General features: G+C 55.5%; 8 protein-coding genes across 8 annotated transcripts; 3 read left to right on the top strand and 5 right to left on the bottom strand.

Annotated features, from left to right (window-relative positions):
• Positions 1-750: 750 nt before the first annotated feature.
• Positions 751-1,128, bottom strand: CHGG_03465 (uncharacterized protein; the record flags this gene model as incomplete). The annotated part of the gene is made up of 2 exons (XM_001229980.1): positions 751-911; positions 972-1,128. The coding sequence occupies 2 exons, from the start codon at positions 1,126-1,128 to the stop codon at positions 751-753; spliced, it is 318 nt and encodes a 105-aa protein (XP_001229981.1).
• Positions 1,129-2,582: 1,454 nt separating this feature from the next.
• CHGG_03464 (uncharacterized protein) lies at positions 2,583-4,450 on the bottom strand (the record flags this gene model as incomplete). Its single annotated transcript, XM_001229979.1, has 6 exons — positions 2,583-2,819; positions 2,912-3,304; positions 3,372-3,462; positions 3,742-4,129; positions 4,183-4,240; positions 4,307-4,450. The coding sequence occupies 6 exons, from the start codon at positions 4,448-4,450 to the stop codon at positions 2,583-2,585; spliced, it is 1,311 nt and encodes a 436-aa protein (XP_001229980.1).
• An 804-nt stretch (positions 4,451-5,254) lies between these two features.
• CHGG_03463 (uncharacterized protein) lies at positions 5,255-5,878 on the bottom strand (the record flags this gene model as incomplete). The annotated part of the gene is made up of 3 exons (XM_001229978.1): positions 5,255-5,374; positions 5,435-5,680; positions 5,747-5,878. The coding sequence occupies 3 exons, from the start codon at positions 5,876-5,878 to the stop codon at positions 5,255-5,257; spliced, it is 498 nt and encodes a 165-aa protein (XP_001229979.1).
• A 1,697-nt stretch (positions 5,879-7,575) lies between these two features.
• On the top strand, positions 7,576-8,469 carry CHGG_03462 (uncharacterized protein; the record flags this gene model as incomplete). Its single annotated transcript, XM_001229977.1, has 2 exons — positions 7,576-8,075; positions 8,154-8,469. The coding sequence occupies 2 exons, from the start codon at positions 7,576-7,578 to the stop codon at positions 8,467-8,469; spliced, it is 816 nt and encodes a 271-aa protein (XP_001229978.1).
• Positions 8,470-10,211: 1,742 nt separating this feature from the next.
• Positions 10,212-10,544, top strand: CHGG_03461 (uncharacterized protein; the record flags this gene model as incomplete). Its single annotated transcript, XM_001229976.1, has 1 exon — positions 10,212-10,544. The coding sequence occupies one exon, from the start codon at positions 10,212-10,214 to the stop codon at positions 10,542-10,544; it is 333 nt and encodes a 110-aa protein (XP_001229977.1).
• A 3,484-nt stretch (positions 10,545-14,028) lies between these two features.
• On the bottom strand, positions 14,029-16,457 carry CHGG_03460 (uncharacterized protein; the record flags this gene model as incomplete). Its single annotated transcript, XM_001229975.1, has 2 exons — positions 14,029-14,159; positions 14,246-16,457. 2 exons carry the CDS (start codon positions 16,455-16,457, stop codon positions 14,029-14,031), a joined length of 2,343 nt encoding a protein of 780 aa, XP_001229976.1.
• Positions 16,458-16,998: 541 nt separating this feature from the next.
• Positions 16,999-19,223, bottom strand: CHGG_03459 (uncharacterized protein; the record flags this gene model as incomplete). Its single annotated transcript, XM_001229974.1, has 5 exons — positions 16,999-17,621; positions 17,712-17,786; positions 17,852-18,138; positions 18,280-18,582; positions 18,637-19,223. 5 exons carry the CDS (start codon positions 19,221-19,223, stop codon positions 16,999-17,001), a joined length of 1,875 nt encoding a protein of 624 aa, XP_001229975.1.
• Positions 19,224-21,035: 1,812 nt separating this feature from the next.
• On the top strand, positions 21,036-22,605 carry CHGG_03458 (uncharacterized protein; the record flags this gene model as incomplete). The annotated part of the gene is made up of 2 exons (XM_001229973.1): positions 21,036-22,297; positions 22,419-22,605. The coding sequence occupies 2 exons, from the start codon at positions 21,036-21,038 to the stop codon at positions 22,603-22,605; spliced, it is 1,449 nt and encodes a 482-aa protein (XP_001229974.1).

Genomic DNA, 22,605 nt, shown 5'->3' with positions numbered 1-22,605 from the left:
AAAGAAGAGGAAAAGGTAGGCCCCGTATTTCGGCTTATGGCATCACAGACAGCAGTGCTGTTGTTAAGGAAGGCAGCTAATCTTCGCATCTATGGGTATCTCAGGAACGTGTGGAAGATGGTACGGATGCTGAAGAGAAAGATGCTTCGGGGGGAGGAGTCTGGCGATGAGGGGAAAGAAGATAATGGTGAGGGTGAGGAGGACCGTCATGCAGATGCGGATGAGAAGACACTTCGTGGAGATGAGGGTGGGGAGGAGGATTGGGAAGTGGTTTCCTAGGTCACGGTCTGTTAATACAGGGGTTGGGTTATGTGGGTGTCGCCGGTGCTAAAGTTTCCTTACCTCTGTATTCAACCTGGGACTAGCGCTTGCTGAGGAACATATTGTAATCTCGCACTTCGAGTGTCTCAGTGCCCACTCACTGATCACCCTCCCACACCGTACCGTCCAAACTCCTCATTCCCAGGCACTGAATCTCTCTCGAAGCTGTGGGGAGCAATTTGATGTCAAGTTTGGACAAGGTCCAAGGGGCAGAACAGGCAGCAGAAACCGGCCAGTAGCCGCCATGTTTGAAACGCGCGTTGTTATTGTGGGGAGTTTATCTAGACTGCAAGCCGCGAGGCTAGGTAGTCGGATGACCTCCAAATAGACGAATCGCTGGCCAGCGAGTAAAAGAAAATAACCGAACAGAACGCATCACACGACTTTCTTGTGGCTCGTCCCCCATCCGCCTCCTGATTCAGGGCTCCCTCAGTTGCACTCGGTCTGGGGACGGTCACCAATTTCAGAGCAACCGGACACGCAATCCTGGACCCAGGCCACGGGCTGGCTGTCCTCAACCACCCAGATGGACCTGAACACGTCGGTGCCGCTGTGGGGGATGGCGTCCAGCACACCGCGGTTGGCGACGCCTGCACAAAATGGGTCAGAATTTCTTTTCTTGTTCTGCTAGATTCATTGGGGCTACGTACAGCCATTGTTCAGGAGGAACCAGCCACAGTGCTGGCCACTGGTCGGGCAGGTGACCTGGCGAGCCTTGAAGCCAGCGGCGCCGTCAACGGCAGCCGCCTGGGCGTTGGAAACAAGGGCCGCGGCGAGGGCAATGGCGGTGGTGGCCTTGAACATCATCTTGGCGGTATTGAGGGATTGGTGTTGACTTGAAGGATGGTTTTAAGGCTTGGCTGTAGCAAACTGTTGATTGTTGCGAGGTGCTGTTGTTGAGTAGGAGAAGCTGTGGTTATGGTGAAGGGGAGATGGTTCTTATAGATGAACAGTTGCCTTGCTCCCATGAGCATCCGATCCAACAAGGCTCCGGCTTGCCGCTGGATTGTCAGTTCAACGTGACCACCAGGCAGAAAGCAACATGTCAATGCGGAGATGCTGTACAGGTTTCCGTGAACCATAACTTCTGCTTTCTGGCACTCCAAGAGGTCCTACCCCGGCATATTCCCTCACGCTTGAGAGATTCTTGAAAGCTCTGGAGCCTTACCGCCTGACTATTAGGAGATGCTTGCAAGTTTGGTAATTACATCAACTGGGACACAACCGGCAGTTTCAACAGTTGATACGGCATTTGATTGGGTCCGTGTATCTGCGTGCCCGTGAAGTCGTTGTGATGACAAGCAGGATTCTCACCTTGTGGGACCCGACCGACGATTGCCGGGGCCCTTCAACCTCCTCGGAAAGGAATATCAGTATCTGAGGTTGGGGGCGTAAATTAGCCATGGGATGTAAGCATAGGCCCGACCTCTGTTCGTGTCACGCCAACAGCCCGGCCTCATCTGCGTCAAGCGGTGCGCCGTAACCATGGGGAATAAGAGTGAAGGAACATAACCTGATTCGGGCATCAATGCATTACGAAATAGTTAGCTGATAGTTGGCCCGGGCCAAACCTCGGATGGCGTTGTGCCATTTCCTTTGGTCTCTACCATCGCCTGTCCCTGGGAAGTATCTGTTCTCTGAAGAATCACGTCGACAACATACCGGCCAAAAATTGCAACATAGCCTGTGCTTCTATTTCTGTGGTCCAAGAGTTGACTACAGTTACTACCTAGGTATTGAGTAAAAGACGTAGACAGTCAAGGACTTGGTCTCGTCCCAGAATAACCATCATCCCTATCGACCTTCATCCGCGTTCTACCTTATTCATACTAAGCGCCTCGCAGCATCAGATTAGTGAACAACCTGTTGCCAGATGTCAATAGTCTTGGCATAAGCCTCATGTGAAATCCCCTCGGAGTTTTCGGGATCTAGTCAGCGTGCTGTCTATTTTGTGCAACCCGCGGCAACCAACATCGGTCCCGAGAACCAGGTTCCAGAACACCCGAGAGTTTGGTTCAGAAAACAAGTGGCAGATCAATGCCAGTTTTGAGTATATTCTGCGTAGCATTAAACGTCGGTGTGACGACTCGATGCCACCCTGCCAGCAACCTATTAGCATGACAGGTATCACGCCTCGCCCCCAGGCTTCCGTTGAAAAAGGGCGACGTGCATAGGTACCTAGGCATCCTTCGCCGAACTCCGGCCATTTGTACTCCCCGACCACGCCCAAGCCCTACTAACCAACCACTCGGGCATGCCCATCACAGCACATAACGATATGTGACCGCCCTATCGCCCTTTTCGGACAGTTCCTGCGGCGTGTACGAGTCCAGCGCACCCTCCTCGATCCTCCTCGCCCGTTTCTTGTTCTCAGTCGTGTAACCAACCACCAAAATCAGCGACGCAACAACGCCCGCGCCAATAAAGCCGAGCTCCAACCCATGCCCCAACCGGTACCGGGGAGCGTCCCGGGCGCGGTAGAAGTTGGATGCCATGGCCTGGTAGGGCGACAAGCCGTCAGTCACGCAGTCAGCATGAACGGGATTCTCATGCACGCCCGGGAGGGAAGGGATGCAAATGCGGTACTCACACCACCCAAGTTTCCCACGCCAATCTGCACGGCCATGCCGACGGAGCGCTTGAGCGAGCCGGACAGGTTGTTGGACAGCCAGGCGATGACGCCCGGGAACGCCGGGTAGATGGCGCAGGCGGCGACGAACACGCCGGCGTACACGACACGTGGCTGTTCCTTGGGGTCCGTGGCGATGCACATGGAGAAGCCGACGGCCATGACGAGCAGGAAGCCGACGATGAAGGGGCTGCGCTTGCCCACCCGGTCGGAGAAGTCGGCGGCCACGACGGCGAGGATGGCCGCGGTGATGTAGATGGGTACGGTCATGAGCTGCGCCTCGCTGCTTTGGTACCCGAGGTGCCGGATGATGGTTGGGAGGAATAGGGAGATGCCGTACAGGGGGCAGACGACCTGGTGCGTGAATGAGTGTTAGGATTCCCCAGGGGGTGGAAAGCACGGTGTGTTGGGGGCCGCTTACGCCCCAGTAGACAAAGATGTTGACCCAAATCTGCCCAGTCGAGGAACGCATCCTTGACATACTGCCACCGAAACTCGTCAGCTTGGGCAACCTGGGTACCGTTTGGGTTTTGGCTCTGGCCCTGGTATTTGAGCCGGTAGATGACGAAAGGCTCGCTCCTCTTCGGTGAGAAAGGTGGCTGTCTCGGGGAAGTCGAAGAGCGCGAAGAAGGCGATGGCGGCTACGATGACGGTGGCGATTCCTTCCGACAAACCATTATTAGCAACGTTTTCGGTAAAGGAGGAGACTATTTGGGAGCCAACCCTCAAGGATGAAAATCCACTGCCACCCATGCAAACCCCCAACTCCGTCCATCTTCCCAATGGCAAACGCCAGGAGCCCGCTGAACGCCCCGGCAACACTCGCCGCGCTGAAGAACATGGCCTGTCTGAGCTGGATTTCTTCCCGTTTGTACCAGTTGGTCAAGTAATAGGCAACACCGGGGAACAACCCGGCCTCGGTCACTCCGAGGAAGATGCGCGCCGAGAGGAGACCGGCATAATTGTGCACAATGCCCATCAGCGTCATAACAATTCCCCAGGCAATCATGATGGCGGGGAGCCAGATGGAAGGTCGGACCCTTTTTAGCATAAGGTTGCTCGGCACTTCGAAGGCAGCATAAGTGAAGAAAAATGCCGTCAAGCACCAGTTATACTGGTCGTCTGTGAGGCCGAGATCCTCTTGTAAGCCTTCAATTTTTGCATTGCCAATGTTCCCGCCTGTTTAGCCATTGTCAGTGCAAGGGCCGTCCGATCGGAGGAGAGGATCGTACGGTCGAGAAAGGAGAGGAGGTAGAGGAGGGCGAGCATCGGAATGAGCCGCATATCCATCTGTGGCAGACATGTCAACATCACATGGAAAATGGAAAAAGCATGGTACACCGGCTGCAAGCTCACCTTCCGCAGGATTTTCTTCTCATCCAAATGGGCAAAGGACTGGAGCGTTGCCGGCGGCACACCCGTCCTGTCGAGCTGCTCAACGTCGATCTTCTCATCGGTTTGCGACCCCGGGCGGTCAGCCTCAGCGATGATAGCCCCCATCTTGTCGACAGCTTAAACCTTTCAGGGGCTAGAACTTGGGTCCAATATGACGCGTGATAATTACAAACCGCCGCGGGAAGAAAAAAGAAACGAAACGCGCATCCAGGCCCAAACCCGTCGGCGGTCGTTCGTACCCCCTCCTCTTAAACCCCCGATCAACAACCCCGTGAATCCACCATGGCGATACCCAAATGCTTATCAACGTAACTTGTGCACCCTTCTCCAAACCCTCCAAACCCACCTTCCCCGCGCCCGTTCTCCCCCGCAAAAGACCACCGCCAGTGCCGTCCCCGAGTCCACTTCCCCGCAAACTCGCCCCCGCAACCCCGAGTGCCCCGAGGATGCAAGCACCAAGCCCCCCGCGAATCTAATCCCAGAGCGGCCAAGATCGCCACCTGTTCGGTGGCCGGAGAGGGGACGAATAGTGTAAACCGTACCCGCGTGCCAGGTTTTGCCCTGTTTCGACCGCGGCCGAACCTCACTGCCGGTGCTGGTGCTGCCCGGGTTAGTGTTAGTTATGGGGCCGTGCGGGGAAATGGAAGCGTTCGCCAAGTATTGTAGACTTGACCACCTGCTTGTTGCAGATTGGAAGCGCAGGAGGTACGAATAGACGTGGGCGAGTAAGACGGGGAGAATAAGACGGGGAAAAGAAGACGGTGAGAAAAGCGACGGCTAATTTGGTGGCATTTCGCCTCAAAATGGAGATTTGCCCTGGAACCCGCCGCCTCATTTGTCGTTTCCCACGACGTGGCTCACCATGGTGGCAGCTGAGACAGATCCTCGAACAAATGCGCTTGTCGGGTACTAGCCCAGAGCGCCGGACTCGCTGACTAGTCCCAGACCGTCTTCTCGGTCGACCACAAGCGCTGCGAAATCACATGGGGCCGTCCTATTACCACCTTCCTCTCCAGGCCCGTGCGACGTCTGTTGTTGTGAAAACCAACGACACCCCGTTAACTACCGGGAGAGAGAGTATCTACCTACCTTAGGTAAGTAGCCATCATTTTCATTCACCAGTTCGAATATCCCAACCTCCAACGATTTCACCGTGCCTCCGCCGGTGGTCATCGCACGCCAGTTATGCACCACTTCCTTAAACCCACGCAACTGGTCAAAAGGGTTATGGCAGGTGGTGCAACTCCTGGCCTCGCCACCTGAGCGCGTTTTTGGGTCTGGTGGTGCCGAATCTCCGGAGTTGTTGCCACACAGGTTGTAGGCCGCGCACCTGGCCTGTGGTGTTGGCACAGAATTTCCAGTTGGGGGTCTCAGGGGCGACGGTGCCCCGCCATGCCGTACCAAAACAAAGTTTTGCGACGCTAGCAGAGCTGTGTGGTTTTCTTTCTGGGTGGCGGGGTCGAGCCTGAGAAAACTGCAGGCTGCCGTTTGGATCACGGATTCGGCGTGTTGGGTAATGGAAGTTGCGTGCATTATTCAGTTGTTCAGAGGGGGAGGGGGTACCTCTGAACCCATTTGAACATGGAGCATGACTTGGTATGATTAACAGGTACAACGAAGTTTGTTTAAGCAATGGCGGCGAGAAGCTGGTTGTGACTTCAAAAAGAGGAAAGCACTTCGCGGTTGGACATAATTCCAGGGCTGGCCGGCGGGGTGCCAAGGGGACAAGCCAGATCTGCAGATGCGCCCAGTGGTCGTTTCTCTTCATATAAACGACAGATTGAATAATGCAAGCAACTTGTACATACTTCGTAGTTGACCGTGTTTCTCATCAGCAACTTGTATCATCGGGTGGGCGATTCTTTTGAGCGTTACCTAATTATCCCACGACCTCCCTTCCTTAGGTTGAAAAGACGACGAAAAAGCATAGCTAGCCTACAAGTCAAGCAGAGAACTTTGCTGCAGCAGCCGCCGAATTTGGCAGGACGGTGCCGCCACCTTTGGATGTCGAGAGTCGAGACAATGCTGCGCACGCCCATCTCAATGACGACCAAAATTGTGGTTGAGCTACGGAAGCTACAAATTCGGTCCCGACAACGAGCCTTTTCTCTTCGCCCAATGCCCAATTTTGAACGCTCTCTAAGGTAAGAGCGGTTAACTAGCGGCCCCGAGGAGGAGCGGCGGGCTGTATACGGGACGTGCCCGGTCTCCAGCCGATACGCCAGGAGCCCCCGTCCGAAGAAGCTCGGGGAACTGGTCGCTAAACTTTAACTTCCCGCTTGCCAGTCGAGCCGGCTTGGTGTTGCTCTTTTCTCCTCCTGTTGGCAGAAATTTGCTGAGAGCACAGGGTCACCCAAATCATCCATTGGCCTTTTTCGAGTTGCGATGGGGCGGTAAAGGGGCCCGGGTTCCGCAAAAGCATGGTTCTCTCCATGTCAACCATGTCGACGCATTCGCCGGAAAAGGCGTCCAACACCCCCGGGCTCCTGGGGGCGTTGTGGCGTTCTTAGGGGCAGGCGAGCAGGGGAAAAAGTGCAGTGCGTCGAGAATGCTTTTGGAACCATTGGGATTTTGCGCCCCGCAGTTTTGGAAGACCCTGGGGAAAATCGCGATGCCATTGGGCCCTTTGGATGGCGATCTTTCGATAATATCGATGTGAGCGATCCCTGAAATGAACCAAGAGGCGATGGGCAAAACTACATACTTCCGAGAACTCCGTCACGGCGGGCGTTTTTTTATCTCTCCCGAAAGCTTAACCCCGCGACCCCACGTATCGAAACTCGGCCAAATGATCCATGCATCACCCAGCGAACCCTCCGGCCTTTTTGTTGTTTGTCAGGGTGTAAGGTGGTGGAGGCGCCATCAACACCATGTCGCCTATTCCGGATCATGACCCTGCCATCTCGGCCCAAACGAAGCAGCCGGCGACCTTGGCCCTCACAATCGGCTTCCCAGCACTCTCAGCAATCGCCGTTTCGTTGCGATTATACACACGGCTCGTTATAGTCAAACGGACGGGGCCTGACGACTGGTTCATACTGGGTGCATTTGTATGGCATGACGGGCTCTTCTGTGTGCTCCTGGCCATGACATCGGGGCTGACATATTTACTCACAGTTCCTAGCAGTGTCTTCGTCCGTCGCAATTGCCCTAGGTACCTAGACTCAACCTGTTGGTCCCGATGAGAGTAAAGCCGGGAAACGTGCTAATGTTGGCTGTCTAGAGACAAAATGGGGGCTCGGGCTCCATTCGTGGATGGTGACTCCAGAGATGCTGGCGCAGCAGATGAAGGTACGCCGTCCTCTTTCCGCTTTGATGCAAATTTCATGCCAACCGCTTTGAACCCCGTGCAGGCACTGTACGCTTCGATCATCAACTACAACATCGCAAATAATGTCGTCAAGATGTCTTTCACTCTCCAATATCGACGGATTTTTGGCAGCAGCAGCCCGACCGCCGACCAAGTGTGCCGCTGGTTCTTCTTTTTCCTTATGGTATGGGCTGTCGTGCAGGCCATCTTGCTAGGGCTCTCCTGCGTCCCGCTCGCTGTCATCGTGCCCAGCATGGCCGGAAAGTGCCTCGACACAGTGCCAGTGTGGTACGCCTCGCAGAGCTTGAACGTCTTCACCGACTTTCTCATTTTTTCCGTCCCGCTGCCTTACGTCTACAAATTGACAATGCCCACCAAGGAGAAATTCCTTGTCCTTGGCATCTTCTCCCTCGGCTTCTTGTACGTGTCCCAAGTCTAATTCTGCTCCGTTGAGCTGCGCTCTGTCGTCGCTTCTAACCAGATCGAACCGAACGCTAGTACCTGGACTATTTCCGTCATTCGACTATCTTACCTCGGCGCCGTTCCCGTAGCCCGCGACCCGACATGGGACAACGTAGAGTTGACCCTCTGGTCCGTGACCGAGCTCAACTGCGGCATACTCTGCGCCTGTCTCCAGACCCTGCGCCCGCTCTTGTCCAAGTTCAAAATATGCTCGTCACATCTCGGTTACGATAACCGCCGCTGCGTGCGCCGACCGCTAAGCGACGGAGTGTTTCTGGAGACTGCCCCTCTCACGCGTCGCATTTCACATGAATCGGATAACGAAGATCGCCATGACCAGGAATTTGGCTAAACGGCGAGGCGGGCACACTGCACAAAGGATTGTACTTGACTGTACACAACTCGCAGTACCTCCCCGCTCTCGACTGCCTCATCGATCCGCGGCACCATGTCCCAGACCCGAGGCGCCGTTTTGTTCCCCGCCGTCTTGCAACTTCGTGTGACGAACCTACTTCAGGACCCTGTCCTGTTAGGGTTCAGCTTCGGTTGAAGGTAATCTCTTCGAGGGTGCTTAGGTTCGGTGCAGCCAAAGGGTGCACAACAAAGACTTGTCTCAACAGTAGGCTTTCGAGCTTGTAGCGAACTGTAGTTGTGATTGCTAACTGGAGAACTCCCAGAGCTCTCCAGTACGAGTGACTATATACTATCTAGTATCACCACTCTGTTGGTGATAATCGCCCATTATCATTGACAACCAGTGATAATCGTCCATTATCACTGACAACTAGTGATAATCCAGTTCTTATTGGTCCTTAAGCGATTGGCTGCCGGCGTCCTGCGCTGTCGGCTGTGGCCGCCCTGGCCACCTCGGGGTCATTCCGTGACACTTCGAGGCAGTTGAAGAATCGACAGGGGCGTGGGGGCTTTTCCTAAGGGGCGGCCGGGCCGGCCCCAACCACACATGACCGGACGCGGCATTATGGCACGCGAAAACCCACGATGTGGGGATGGACGGAGACGCTGGTATCGGGATGAGGCACGATCGCTGTCGGCAGCTCGCGGTCGTTAAGAGAGATGTTCCGGTCAGTGGGGCCGATTCAGAGGCATGGGAGACTGGACTTCGGTAATAACGATAGCAACTGGAAGCCATGCTTGGGAAGATTGGCAGGAAACAGTCGAATGTGGCGCGTTTCGAGTTATGGTACATAAGGTAGCGCTCGGATTAACGCTTGAATCAAAGGACCGGCTGCCTAGAAGTGCGGCTTGATTGATGGGAGAAGTCGCATGTTGATGGTTCCTTCCCTTGTGTTAAACTTATCCCAGTTTTTCTTTTTCACTAGAGGCCACTCCTCTTCAGTTCTTGGACTCCAAACCACACGGTTTGGTCAGTGACTGTCTACTGCTGGCCCCGTCCGAAATGCCATTCAACTCAGCCAATGTTGGACGGTTGGAGGGTCCGAAGATCACAATCGACGTTACATAGGCACCGCGACGGACACAAGGACTCGACGAAAAAGGTCTGTGTACCCGCTTGTACATTGGACATGATGAAAGGCCTTGATTCGGTTGCAATCTTAGGCAGGCACTTGGATGCGAAGTGGTACGAGGGCTGAGTTTTGAGTTCAAAAGTATTTCCACTGTCCCTGCCAACGGGTGTCAGAATACGGGATTCACTAGCCCAATCAGGCAATCAAGTATGGTTGTTTCAGCGCTTGTTGCGATGCTCCTCTCGTTGTTGGTTTTTCGTGTCTTGCCTGGATCCCGACATGTGGGTCCCGTCCGGGTTTTACCCGTCGAGATGAGGGGTGGTGGTTAAGCTAAACATGCCCTGTTTACTTCATAACTATCCGAAGCCTCCATCCCGATATTCTGACAACGAGAAGCACCTGCGTGCCCCGCACATCTTGAAGCCAAACGAACCTGACTCAACCCCGCAACCTTTTTGGCAGCCTTTTGTACGCCATTTTTTCCCCAGTGGCTCTAGATCCGTGGTACTATTTTATGGTGTTGAAGTAGGCCGTCAGTTGTTTTAATTGGAAATCAACCCCTAGTTAATCTTTTGCCAACAGACTCTGATCCACATACCCACCCACAATGGCTACCATCCCCCGCAAGGAGTCGACTCTCGTTGAACGGGTGCAGGCCCTAACACTTCACAGCAAGGGGGCAAAAACACCTGAGATTGAGAATATAACAGGTATTAAAAAGCAGGCATTCAAGGCTCTCCTTCGCCGGGCCAGGGAGAGAGGATATTGCGTCGGGGGCCCTATCAAGGAAGAACATGTCGTCAATGGCCCAAGGACCGGCAGGCCTACGAAAGGCGCCACCGAAAATTTCACCGAACGCGTTCGCGAGGACTCCGAGGAGGCTATCCTCGAAGCTTTAACGGAAGATTCCACGAGCTCGGATGCAATTAAATCAGCCTAATTTCGGAGTGCTGAGAGAAATATACCGGATGCCAGGACTGAGTCTGTCGATGCAACAAAACTACATTCCTTACGTTGCGCTTGTGGCATCTGGAAGTTCCCCGACAGTTATCGTAAGTACTTTACCTACCTACCGTCCCGACTAGAGATGTTCATAGCCCTAGCCCACTTTTCGCCGCTGACCGCGCAAACAGCCTCTCAAACCGCGTCTGCTCGTTGGAAAAACAGGCGCTGGAGACCCCGCTGCTGCTGAACTGGGAGACGTTAACCACGCTGACCTGGCTCATGTCGGCGAGGGTTCCCGCGAGTGTGACGAACCTACTTCAGGACCCTGTCCTGTTAGGGTTTCAGCTTCGGTTGAAGGTAATCTCTCAAGGGTGCTTAGGTTCGGTGCAGCCCAAAAAGGTGCACAACAAAGGCTTGTCTCAAATAGTAGGCTTTCCGAGCTTGTAGCGAACTGTAGTTGTGATTGCTAACTGGAGAACTCCCAGAGCTCTCCAGAACGAGTGACTATATACCTATCTAAGTCCTATGTGCTCAGTGTGCTCAGTCTCCTCCGGAGTTCGGCGTCACGGATCACACTGATCACTTTTAGTCCTTCCTGTGTTCTGATTGGCTGTATGGCTTCTATGCTCAGTGTGCTTGGTTTCCCTTTGTTCCCCGTTTCCCTGATCACACTGAGCACACCCCAGCCTTCCCTGATTGGTCCTCGGGACGACTGGCTCGGGGTGTCCGCGCCCCGAGGCTCCACCTGTTGACATATTCGTGACAGCGAGAAATCCGTACAAGCGTTCCGTCTCGTCTACGTAGCGCCGGGTGGGGTCGGTGTGGTCTGTAGGGTGAGGAGTGAAGCGTAGGAAGAGGTTGTCCGGGCTTCGCCTGTTGAGTTGAGGAGGAGAGGGGTGTGGGCTTTTCTCTGGGGGTGCTACACTGCTGAGGGGACAGTAGCGAAAGAAGGGAGAAAAAGAAAACTCCACCAGAGGAGTGGAAAAGGGAAAGTGGGGCCGAGAGAAGGAGAAATTATTTAAATAGAGGCCAAGACCGCCTTGCCCGACTCGACAGAGAAGCTAACCTTGTGCTTCGGGGTTTCGTATTGCCCAGAGGGAGGTATTGTTAGAAACCACGGGTAGCCTCGCCTCTCGGAAGAACAGCGAACCTTCACGGATCGGTGGCCAACAATTGGTGGGCCTAGCGCGCGGTTCGGAATTAGGCTTCAGCCTACTTAGACTGCTTTCTGCGTACCGGGGGGGCCCAAGGCTGAGTGAGCGCTCGATGGGTTCAGCTCGGGGCATCAACCCCGCCCAAATCGCACGAGTATCGGGGTTGAAACGCCGCACAAACCTTTCCTCAGCCAACTCAACATTCGAACAATTCTCTGCGGGCAGCTTTAGACGACGGAAACAGCCATGAGACTGCTCAACGTACAAACGAAGGAAATCCGGGAGTTTTTGTCAGACTTGGATATAAAACTCCTATGCTCATTCTGTCTCCACACTCTGGGCAGAAGATGAAGTCACATTTGAGGACTTCTCAATCCCTCTCCGAAAGAGGCGCTTGCGGAAAAGAAAGGATACACAAAGATCGAAAGGCTGTTGCCGACAGGCGATAGCTGATGGCTATGATTGGGTTTGGATCGACACGTAAGTACTTAGCAAAATCCTCTATTTTCCCCCGGAAGTATTTATCAGTGGCAAGGTATCTTACGGGACGGAACACTAACACGCGGGATAGTTGTTGTATCGACAAACGAAGTAGTGCTGAGCTATCAGAGGCGATCAATTCCATGTTCCGCTGGTACCAAGATGCCGCTCTCTGCTACGCTTACCTTTCAGATGTTGAGGCCCACGCAGGCTCTGACTCTAAGGTGCTTCACGCTCAGCTTTCTGGCGCTCGTTGGTTCACACGAGGTTGGACGTTGCAGGAGCTACTAGCTCCGAGGGACATGGTGCTGTATTCCAGCGACTGGAATCGAGTCGGCACACGATCTGGACTACGTGACTCTCTGAGTGAGATTACGGGCATCGAGATCAAGTATCTTTGTGGTCATGCCTCGTTGGAAACAGCGAGTTTGTCCAAGAGGATGTCCTGGGCTGCAAGACGCAAGACATCCAGAACAGAAGACCTCGCCTACTGCCTTCTTGGCATCTTCGACATCAACATGCCGCTGCTTTACGGCGAAGGGAAAAAGGCTTTTCACAGGCTACAGGAAGAGATTATGAAGGCAAACCCTAAAACCCTACAGACCATACACTCTTTGCCTGGGGTCGCATTGTTGACCGGCCGATGAGTCAAATCACAAATGGCTCGTTGCTCGAGGCGCCCGACTCTCCCGAATCGATCCCTTGGGAAGCAAGCCAAGCAGCCACTCTTTTCACCGGTATCCTTGCCGAATCCCCCAAGAGCTTCGAGCATTCGTCTCATTACAGGCCATCGTACGCAACACACTACTTCTACGACGTCCTTCCTTTAGCAACACGGAAGGTGCCCTACCCGACTATGGCCGGCCTATGCGCTATTATGGAGCTTCCGCTTTTGCCTATCTCTGATCTGTTCGCTTTCCATTGGCCGCGCCTCAAGGTGACCCAGCCACGTTAGCTGGCCTTTGCCGTTTTGCTTTGCGAGTCCGGGACTGGCGATAATCCTCTCATTCTTGTCCCACTCTATTCATGGGGCCACATACGGTGGAGCCGGACAGATGAATTGATGTATTTCCCACACGAAGCCCTTGATCTGAACCAGCTCGCAAACATGACGCAGCAACTACGACTAGAATCCCGGCGGCATCCAGGGCCGCAACCGGGGGATGCCCTGCTCCGCCGCTGGGGCAATGCTGTGTCCCACGAGGACCGCTGGGTAACTCACCATCGCGATGTTCACATGATTCTTCACGAGGGTATCATCAGTATGCCACAAGGAGGGGCCTTTGGAAGATTATGGGCCCTCCACTTCCGGCTCGCCTCGGGCCACAGCGAGTCCCCCTTGGGATTCGGGGTTGTTTTTGACCACGACATTACAGAAGCTTCGCTGTCGGTTTCCTTGGTGCCCACGTTACGCGACAGTCCAAAAACGAGAGATTCGCTAAGCAGTTATGGCTTCACTTGGTCTCACGAGTCAAACCTCGCCGATGGACGATTTGAGGTGTTGTTTAAGAAGGCAATAGCTGACCCGGACGACACATGGCGAGTTGATATCGCGCCATTTCCCGTCGTGGAGGTCCGGATCCGAAAGATGCAAACCAGGCCTGAACCGGAGGGCCATTTTTCCTCGTCGACGTTACTAGGTACCTTTCCGACAGGCCACTCGGGGTGAGACGGAAGGGGGCGGTAAAAAGAGACCAACAAGTCATGGAAAGGGAAAACGGAAGTAGACATGTTCGTACATTACCCACTTGCCATGCCAGGGTTCACAGATACCGCAACATATTTCAAGACCGCCGGGATGGCCGAACTCGAGTACAATTCGCTACTATATTACCTCCACCGCCCTCACCCCTTCCACGGCATGCCCCTCTTCTTGCTCCATTGATGCCTATCCCCCGGCACCCGCCTCTTCTCCGCCCACAGCCTCCCCGTCAACTGCTTATACACAAACGCATTCTGCCCCGTTGTACCGAATGCTGTGGTCCGAGTCCGTAAAGTACGTCACATCCAACTTCTCTGGCCCAACGCCCGCGCCCATCAACAAATCCCCCCAGCGCCACACTATTCTGCAAATGCACATTATCATCCCCCGTCCCATGCTGCACCAACAACTTTCCCCTCAACCCCTTAAACCCCTCCACCCGCCTCACCGCCGACACATTATACCCCTCCCCATTCAACTCCGGCGTCTTCATATACCTCTCGGTATACATGGTATCATAAAACCGCCAATCGGCCACCGGCGCCGTGGCCAACCCAAACGCAATCGCCTCATCCCCCACCTCGACCACCTTGGCCGTCAAATACCCGCCATAACTCCACCCCCAAATCCCCATCCTCTCCCCATCCACCCACCCATACTCCGCCGCCAGCCACTTCGCCGCCCAGATCTGATCCTCCGCCTCCAGCGTCCCCAGCCGCCCCGCCACCGCCGCCCGGAACGCCCGCCCCCGATACCCCGTCCCCCGCCCGTCCACCGTCAGCGTGATGTACTCCAGCTCCGGGTCCGATGCGATGTACGCGTTCCAGTCGAACGGCTGCATCGCCTTGGTGACTTCCTGCGCGCCGGGCCCGCCGTAGGGGGTGAGGAGCAGGGGGTACTTTTTGGTCGGGTCGAAGGTGGCGGGCAGGCGGAGCATGGCGCTGAGGGTGTGGGTGCCCGAGGGGTGGGGCAGGTCGAGGTAGGTGATGTTGGGGAGGCGGTAGGATTGGAGGGCGGTGTGCAGGCGCGTGTTGGCGTTGATGGTGCGGAGCGGGGTGGTCGGGTCCGAAGTGGCGTAGAGCTCTTGGTAGGGCACGTCCGGGCCGGCGTAGCGCAGGATGTAGTAGCCGCCGGAGGAGGAGAAGGAGGCGGTCCAGACGGCCGGGGTGGTGGGGTCGACGAGGGGGGTTTTGGTGCCGGTGAGGTAGGAGACGGAGAAGAGGTGCCGTTCGGTGGGGTGGTTTTCGGTGGAGGTGTAGTAGACTAGGCCACGGGTCGTGTCGACTTTGAGGATGGAGGCGACTTCCCACTCGCCGGAGGTCAGCGTGATGTTGGAGCTGCCGTCGAGGGCGAAGAGGTACAGGTGGTTCCAGCCGGAGGCGTCGGAGAGGTCGAGGTAGTAGCGGGCCTTGGGATCGTCCGTCTCGGGCTCATCGTGGCCCTTGCCCTTGCCCTTGCCTTTACCCTTGCCCTTCCCCTTACTGTCCTGGCGCTTGCCGTGGCCGGAGTCACGCTCGACCTCGCCGATGTAGGTGATTGCGATGTTGTTGTCAAGCCAGCCATCCGAGCCATCACGCTCCCGGGCGATGGTGGACTCCTTGGTGTCGGCATCGACAGTCACGAGCTTCTCGTGGTCCTGCACGCGGTTGAACGCACGGTAGATGAGCTTGTCATGGGCATCCGTAACCCATGCAACCTCGCCAATGATGAGGTCGTCGACCGGCCAGGCGTCGATCGTCACCGAGGAGACCGCCTTGGCCTTCACCTCGAGCAAGCTGAGAGCCACGGTGGGGTTCTTGGTCCCGACCTTGGGGTAACGCAGCTCTAACTCGCGAGGGTACGACGGGGCCACCTTCTGGTTGTCCATGTAGTACGGGATGGTGTAGGTTTGGACGCCCGTCTCGTTGAAGCTCAGGTAGGCAATGTATTCTCCGTCGGGTGAGTACCACAGGGCGTTGTTGGTGCCGAAGATCTCCTCTTCGTACACCCAGTCTGGGATGGCATTGAACATGTCCGGACTCCCATTGTCCGTGATCTGGCTGATCGTGCCCTGTGCCCAAATGAAGAGGTTGTTCCCCCGGACGAAGGCGATCTCAGACGAGGACACGGGATTCCAAGTGGCGTACTGGATGTCGCCCTCGGAGTCTTTGACCAGCGACTCGACCTCTCCCGTGGCCACATCCTGCACCAGGTAGTTGGCAAAGTACGAGTGTCGGTATTGTTTGGTGTAATTAACAGCCCAGAGGATCTTGGAATAGTCGGACGAGATCTGGTAGTCCCAAAAGTCGGCGGGGATTTTATCGGCGGATAAGAACGTCGTCTTGTTTCCGCTCACAACATTCTCGAACACAAAGGACCCGTCCTCCCCGCGAGTGATGAAGTCGCCGTCCTGACCAGAGTTGATCCATGTGACCGACGTGGTGGACGAGGAGAGCTCCCCGGGGCTACCGGTGGTGATGTTGTATGTCAACAGTTTCGTGCCATTTCCGGAGGGTTGATGTGGGAACCGGGGAGGTTCAATGGCAGTTGCCAACGCGGCAGCGACGCAAAGTGAGAGAAATCGTCGCATCATGGCGATCCCCTTTGCAGCGTGAGGGGGTGAGGGGAAGTTGGTGAGACACGGGTGCCACGGATGATCTGGGGTCAACTTTATTTACCCATCTACATCTCCTGCCCGTATTGGAAGCCCGGTTATTCACCCGGGCACGGCAGGTCAAGAAGTGGCTGGCCATGGCACTGATGTTGTAGAGCCTAAAGGGGAAGGTGGTGATTCAGACGGTGGATTGCCAAGATGGAGAACCCCGGTGTTGATCGCACGCAATTAACTGCTGTGGTTCCTGGTGCCTGGCTGTGGTTTGCTGGATGCAAGGGGCCTGAGCTCAGCTCCGAATGGGGGTGGGGGATCGGTGATAACCTCATCGGCTTCAGAATGATAAGATGCAAATGGGGCTAAACTTGATTCTAGCCCTAACTTTGTATACTGTGCAATTACTGTACAGTATGAATAGGTATGTAGTTATTAGATGCCAAACTATTACCACACGAAAAGAAACGCATTCAACCACGTTCACAATACCATCTTCGGTCCGCGTCAACATGAACCCTCCCCACAATCAACGCTCTCCCACCTTCACCCACGGCGCAAAGACATTCTTCCCCTTCCCCCTCTCCAACGTCTCCCTCAACTCGGGAAAATGCCTCCCCAACACATCCCGCATCCCCCCATCCTGCACCCACCTAAACCCAACCTTAGTATACGTCCCCTCCCCCCACTCCCCGCCTTCCCCGCCCGCAATAAACCGATCACTCTTCAACCTTCTCGACGCCATCACAATAAACACCCTAAACGCCGTCTCCGAAAACCCAAACCCCTCAATCACCGGCTCGGCATGCGAACCCACCAACGCATCCACTAGCTCAATCCTCCCCCCATACGCCTCGCTCAACTCCCGCGCGCTGTCCACATCCCCGCCCGTCAACTCCTCAAACGTCTGGGGGACCGACATGCGCAGCAGGCGGCGGAAGGCGCAGTAGCGCGGCACGCCGCGCTCGCGGTCTCGCAGGATGTCGATCGTGCCCAGGTCGCGCGTCTGGCCGTCGGGCGTGGGCAGCGCGCGCAGGAAGGAGGGGTAGTTGTGCGCGGTGATGGCGCCTGGGTGCGAGGTGCCGAAGGTGTAAAAGGCGTCGGGGAAGGTGAGGCGGTGGGGGGTGGGTTGGCGGAGGGGGAGTTGTGCTTCTGTTTGGGGAGGAGGGGGGTGGTTAGTTTTGTGGTTGTGGAGGGAGAGTGGGTTGGAGGGGGGAGGGGAGAGGGGGATACAAAACTTACTGGAGAAGGTCATGTCGGCGACGGGGATGGTCCGGATGTGCTCGCCGGTGGTGGCCGAGTGGAAGGCGATGTCGTCTGAATGCGCACATGTCAGCGGTGAACTTTTAGTAGGTTGGGCGGTCAAGAACAGGACACCGTACCTGGGATCAGCGAGTGCATCCTGTACACGGAAACAAACTCCTCCGTCAGCGAGTACGGAACCCCGTCCTGCTCGGCGCCGCTACCCGGAATGCCGCTGATGATCTCGCTGGTCTTGGATATGCGGCCGAGCATCTTGGTCAACTTCTCGCCCACAACGCCCCACCAGTTGGCGTTCATCCCGAATTCGAGCGCTGGGTGCGCGAGGATGGCTGGCGTCCACTCCACGGTGTGGATCTTGGCCATCAGGGCACAGTTGACGAGGCGGGCTTTGTCAAAGATCTGGTCGCTGGAGGCATCTTAGCAAAGATCACCTCAAGGATGGAAGATGACCTACCCCGTCATATCCGGGTATGCCGTTTTCAAGGCGTCGCAGATCGCATTGTGCTCCAGCGCGAAAAGGGTGTGTAACATCTCCATGCCGATCCACCAGTTATCGTGGAAGCCGGTAAGGGGATTGCCATCCTTATCTCGCGGTAAAAACGAAACAGCGCCGATTTCATCAAGCGTCAGTTTGCCGTTTGGCAGCTTGGCACGCAGAGCTTGGGTAACGGCCTCGCTCGAGCCATAGATCTGCGATCCATCCCACCAAGCCGTGTTCTCGTTCTTGTAACCCGGGCACTTGATATCGGATGGATCCAGGATGTCGTCTGGCTTCGTTCGGAACACCTCCATATGCGGATGGGGCCACGAGTCCCCGCCCTCCGGAGCAGGTACGTTGAACTTCTCCTCGCTCTGACCCGCATTAGTCTCGTCATCTACTGGGGGCGCGCAAGAATAAACTCACCTGCACATTGGTTGAAACCCAGTCCATGGAATTTGGAAACTTGGAATCCAAGCCGGCAGGCTAGCATTTGTTGAGCGTTGTAGCGGGGATTCATCCTTCCCCCTCGCGCCGGGCCAATGAACCTTCTCGCTGAATCCATGCCGTGGATTCGGCGTCCACAACTCCTCCTCAGTCGGTTTTTGGGTCAGGTGTCGTGGAAAGTTGCGTCCAAAGCGCATGCCTTTGCAGCCCATCAGGGGCTGATCGAGTGAGTTGAACTTGCCATCGGAGTTGCGGGCTCCCCGGTAACGCGCATCCGACAGTGGGTTGTCCGTCGCGTTGCCCTGGGCTTCCGCAGAGGCGTAGCCGTCATGCAGATTGTATTGTCGGAGCTCGATCCTCAGGAAGGCCAGGTTAAAAGCACCGAGAACACCGGGAAGCTTGTACCAAGGTATAACTTTGTTGAGCAGCTTGAAGGCGCTGATACCGATACGCTCTATCACGGTGGCCTTAAAGTTGGGCGGGATTACTAGTTGCTCATCTTCGCTGGACTTCTTGATATCACCAGAGGTGTGAACACCATTCAAGGGCCCATTGGTCGATGCCATGCCGATGGATTTGATGGGTCGAGATGAAATGAAGACTGGAAGCGAAGGGGAATGGACACTAATACATCGGCGGCGACGATGCACTTATATACCCGGATCCCGAACCCGGGATGTCCCTTGAGCCACATCAGACGGGACCGGTCACCGGCCGCCCTCTGAGGCGTCATCTCACGCCGAGGTTTCTGCCCCCCACGTCTCATTCGCCAAATACCCGGATCCCAATGTGTTTGTCTCTCTGTGCTACCCTCCTCTTGGGACTCGGCTGCGGCGTGGTTGGTTCCTCGGGGCCCCGGGAGGCGGAGTCCAGGACGTTTCCGCCCAGATGCAGATCTTATCCCATGCGAGGCCAACAGCCGTCACACGGGTGATGGGACGCGGGAGCGCATCATCGCATTAAGGGGCTGCATTTCATCAGCTTATCACCAACAGCCCAACATGTCCATGTTGGATGCACGGTTGCGGCAGTGCCGCCTTGCATTCCCTGCCATCCCTGTCCTTAATAGGCCGTTAATGGCATGCACACGAGATCGCAATCTCACAGGGCTGACCTTGGTCGACCAATTGTCTTTTTGTGAATGGTACTCGTTCTGTCATCCGCTTGGCAAGTGGGAGAACACTGGTTCTTCAACGATGCTGACGTGAGAAGGGGACGACTGATACCAGAAGCATCGGGACTAAGCGGTTATCGACTAACGAGGCTGCAGCAACCGACAGCAGGGAAAACCCCATCATGGTCCTCTACTATCATTCACATCTAGAATAGGTTGTGATGTTTTCCAAGGCCATGGCTCAACTCCTAGATTGGTCAACCTCAATCATGATCCACGTCTAAACATGACAAATCTACGTTTAAAAAAAGTGCTTTGTTAACAATGGCGTGATTAAAGCCTACAAAGTCAAAAAGAAAGGCATGGAGAGCATCAAATATGGTGTCACATCAGTCATGGACTTGTGAAGGCAGGGTGACGAGACCGTATTTGATGGATGTCCATATGCTCTCACTACCCACTCAAGCTTTGGTTGACGTGTACCTCCCTACTTCTGTTTCTGACTTTGGAATATTCGACATTCACTGAGGCTAATTCTTATTAAGGCAAAAAGGTGAGAGCGCTGTGTGGCATTGTGTTTCGTGGGCAAAAGAGGAGCCAGATCGGGGGAAAAAAGACAGGAATAACTGCTGGCCAAGGTGTAAACAATGTGATGTTAACCACCGAAGGCCACCACAGCAGCCAACCAGAGTCTACTATCCCGGAACATATGGATTTGGAAGGCCGCACGCTATGCAGCATGGATGATGTGGTGGGCTGGAAGATAGCATGGGAGTGTTTTGGTCTCCAGGGTTATCATCAAACCTTTTGGCGTGTCATCTGTGCCATCTAGACGCGTAAGAACTCTTCCACTGCCATACTCGTTATTCGTGACATATTTTCCTTGGGTTCCCACCTCTTTTCGTCTGTCTGACCGCTGGGTGCCGTGCACTGGTTGAGGTTGGGGGAATTTCCACTGGTCATCTTTCCCTCCGAAGTCAAGTTGGTCTTTCCAGTGCTCAAAAACTTGTAAATTTTCGCGCTTTATTGTGTTTTGTTACTCCGTAGCAACAATATCAATTCTTACTGTTAAATTCTGAGTTCACGGATGGGAGAGTGTGGGCCGTGCTATCATTACCCACCAACTTGTTTACTTCAAAAATTACCATGTTGATTTTCCTCTCTGTTCCGCGACCTCGAACAAACGTGTTGATTCACATATTTCAAAGATCCACCCTCCCTCCCTCGCACACTTATTCACTGCTCCTTCATACATACTAAACCCATGCAACCCTTCTCCCACGGCCCGCCGAACCCGTTGTTCGACGCGACCATGGACCTAGACCAACAGAACGACCTAAGCTCGTTCACAGCCGGGCATAGCTGGTCGCGTTTTACCTCGGAGGAGCCACCGCCACCACCATGCTTTCTACACAGGCTGCCGATCGAAATTCTCACCAAGGTCTGCGAAGAATTGGCTGACGATAGAAGCAGCCTTGCCCGACTAGGCCGGACCAATCGGGTCCTCAACTTCATCGCACTTCCAATGCTGTACACCCACTTGAGGGACGGTCAGCCCCAGCCTCGGAGGGACCTCGCGCTGGCAGCCACCCTCTTGGCATACCCGAAGCTTCGCACGGCCATCAGGTCCATCGAGTTCGCAGCCTCGTACGAGGGCCCACAGGCGGCCCCCTACAGCCAGGAGATCATCTGGGACTTCCATCGCGTGATCCAGCGCCTCTTTGGTATGGTCACCTTCCAGGGGAACAGCGTTTCCGCGCCTGTCAAGACCATGGCAATAGTCTGCCTCATCCCCAACCTCACCACGCTCGAGATCACCATGGCACGCAGGTGGGGGAACACCAACTTCCTCTTACACAAGGTCGACAACCGGGTCACCGGCCCCAAGCCCACATGCATCCTTCCCAGCCTCCAGAACCTGATCGTTCGTTTCCCCGTGACCGAGGGGACCGGATGGGCCGACGGCATCAACCTCCACAGCCTGAACGGTTTGTTCTATTGCGCCAAAAACTTACAGTCGATTACCATCGAGAGACCACGAGGAGGGACCTCGCTTACCGGCCGCCGCCCCAACGTCACCTGCCTGCGCCTGATCCACTCTTTCCTCTGCTATCGCGGCCTGCGGCATGTGGTCCGGAAATGCGGCGACCTGACGCACTTCGAATTCACCAACTATCCCCACGGCTGGCCAGAGACCTACTTGCCGGCTTCACCCGCCCAAATTGTCGAATGTCTCCTCCCGTACAGCGGGACCTTGGAGAAGCTCCACCTCGCGCCATGGCTTGCCGACCCATCGCAGCTTCAAGGGAGACCGTATGAGTTACTCGTACGGTTGCCCAATTTTGTCGCGCTCAAGCAAGTGGCCATCGACCACCGGGCCCTCGCCAACCAGATCGACCACAGGGCGCTGTGCCGGTTGCTGTGGGACTGCCCCCTCCTTGAGGGGTTATCTATCATGGGGTTGGACGGGTTCCCGACGGAGGAGTTCGGGACCTTTACCTACGCCATGATCAAGTTGTTCAAGTGGTATGTTCCCAACTTCTCACCCCCCACCTCTGCACTCCCTCCCCCATCCATGGATCCCAAACAAACCCACCCCCCAAACCAAAAAGCCCCCACTAACCCCCCTCCCCCAACCAACCCACAGGCCGCGCCTCACCAAAATCAGGCTCGAGATCGCACGCTGGTGCGCGTTCCCCGCGCGTGCCAACACAGAATTGCACCGGCACCTGTGGGGCGACTTCAACGTGGTGCGGATGCGCCGCGCCGGCGTCGAGGTGGTGGGCGTTCCGGCGCTGGAGGAGCGGGGGCCTTTTGCGGACATGGATGGATAG

The sequence above is a fragment of the Chaetomium globosum genome, genomic scaffold, assembly GCF_000143365.1.
Source record: "Chaetomium globosum CBS 148.51 scaffold_2 genomic scaffold, whole genome shotgun sequence".
NCBI classification, from domain to species: domain Eukaryota; kingdom Fungi; phylum Ascomycota; class Sordariomycetes; order Sordariales; family Chaetomiaceae; genus Chaetomium; species Chaetomium globosum.
This window is presented reverse-complemented; position numbering and strand designations above follow the sequence as displayed.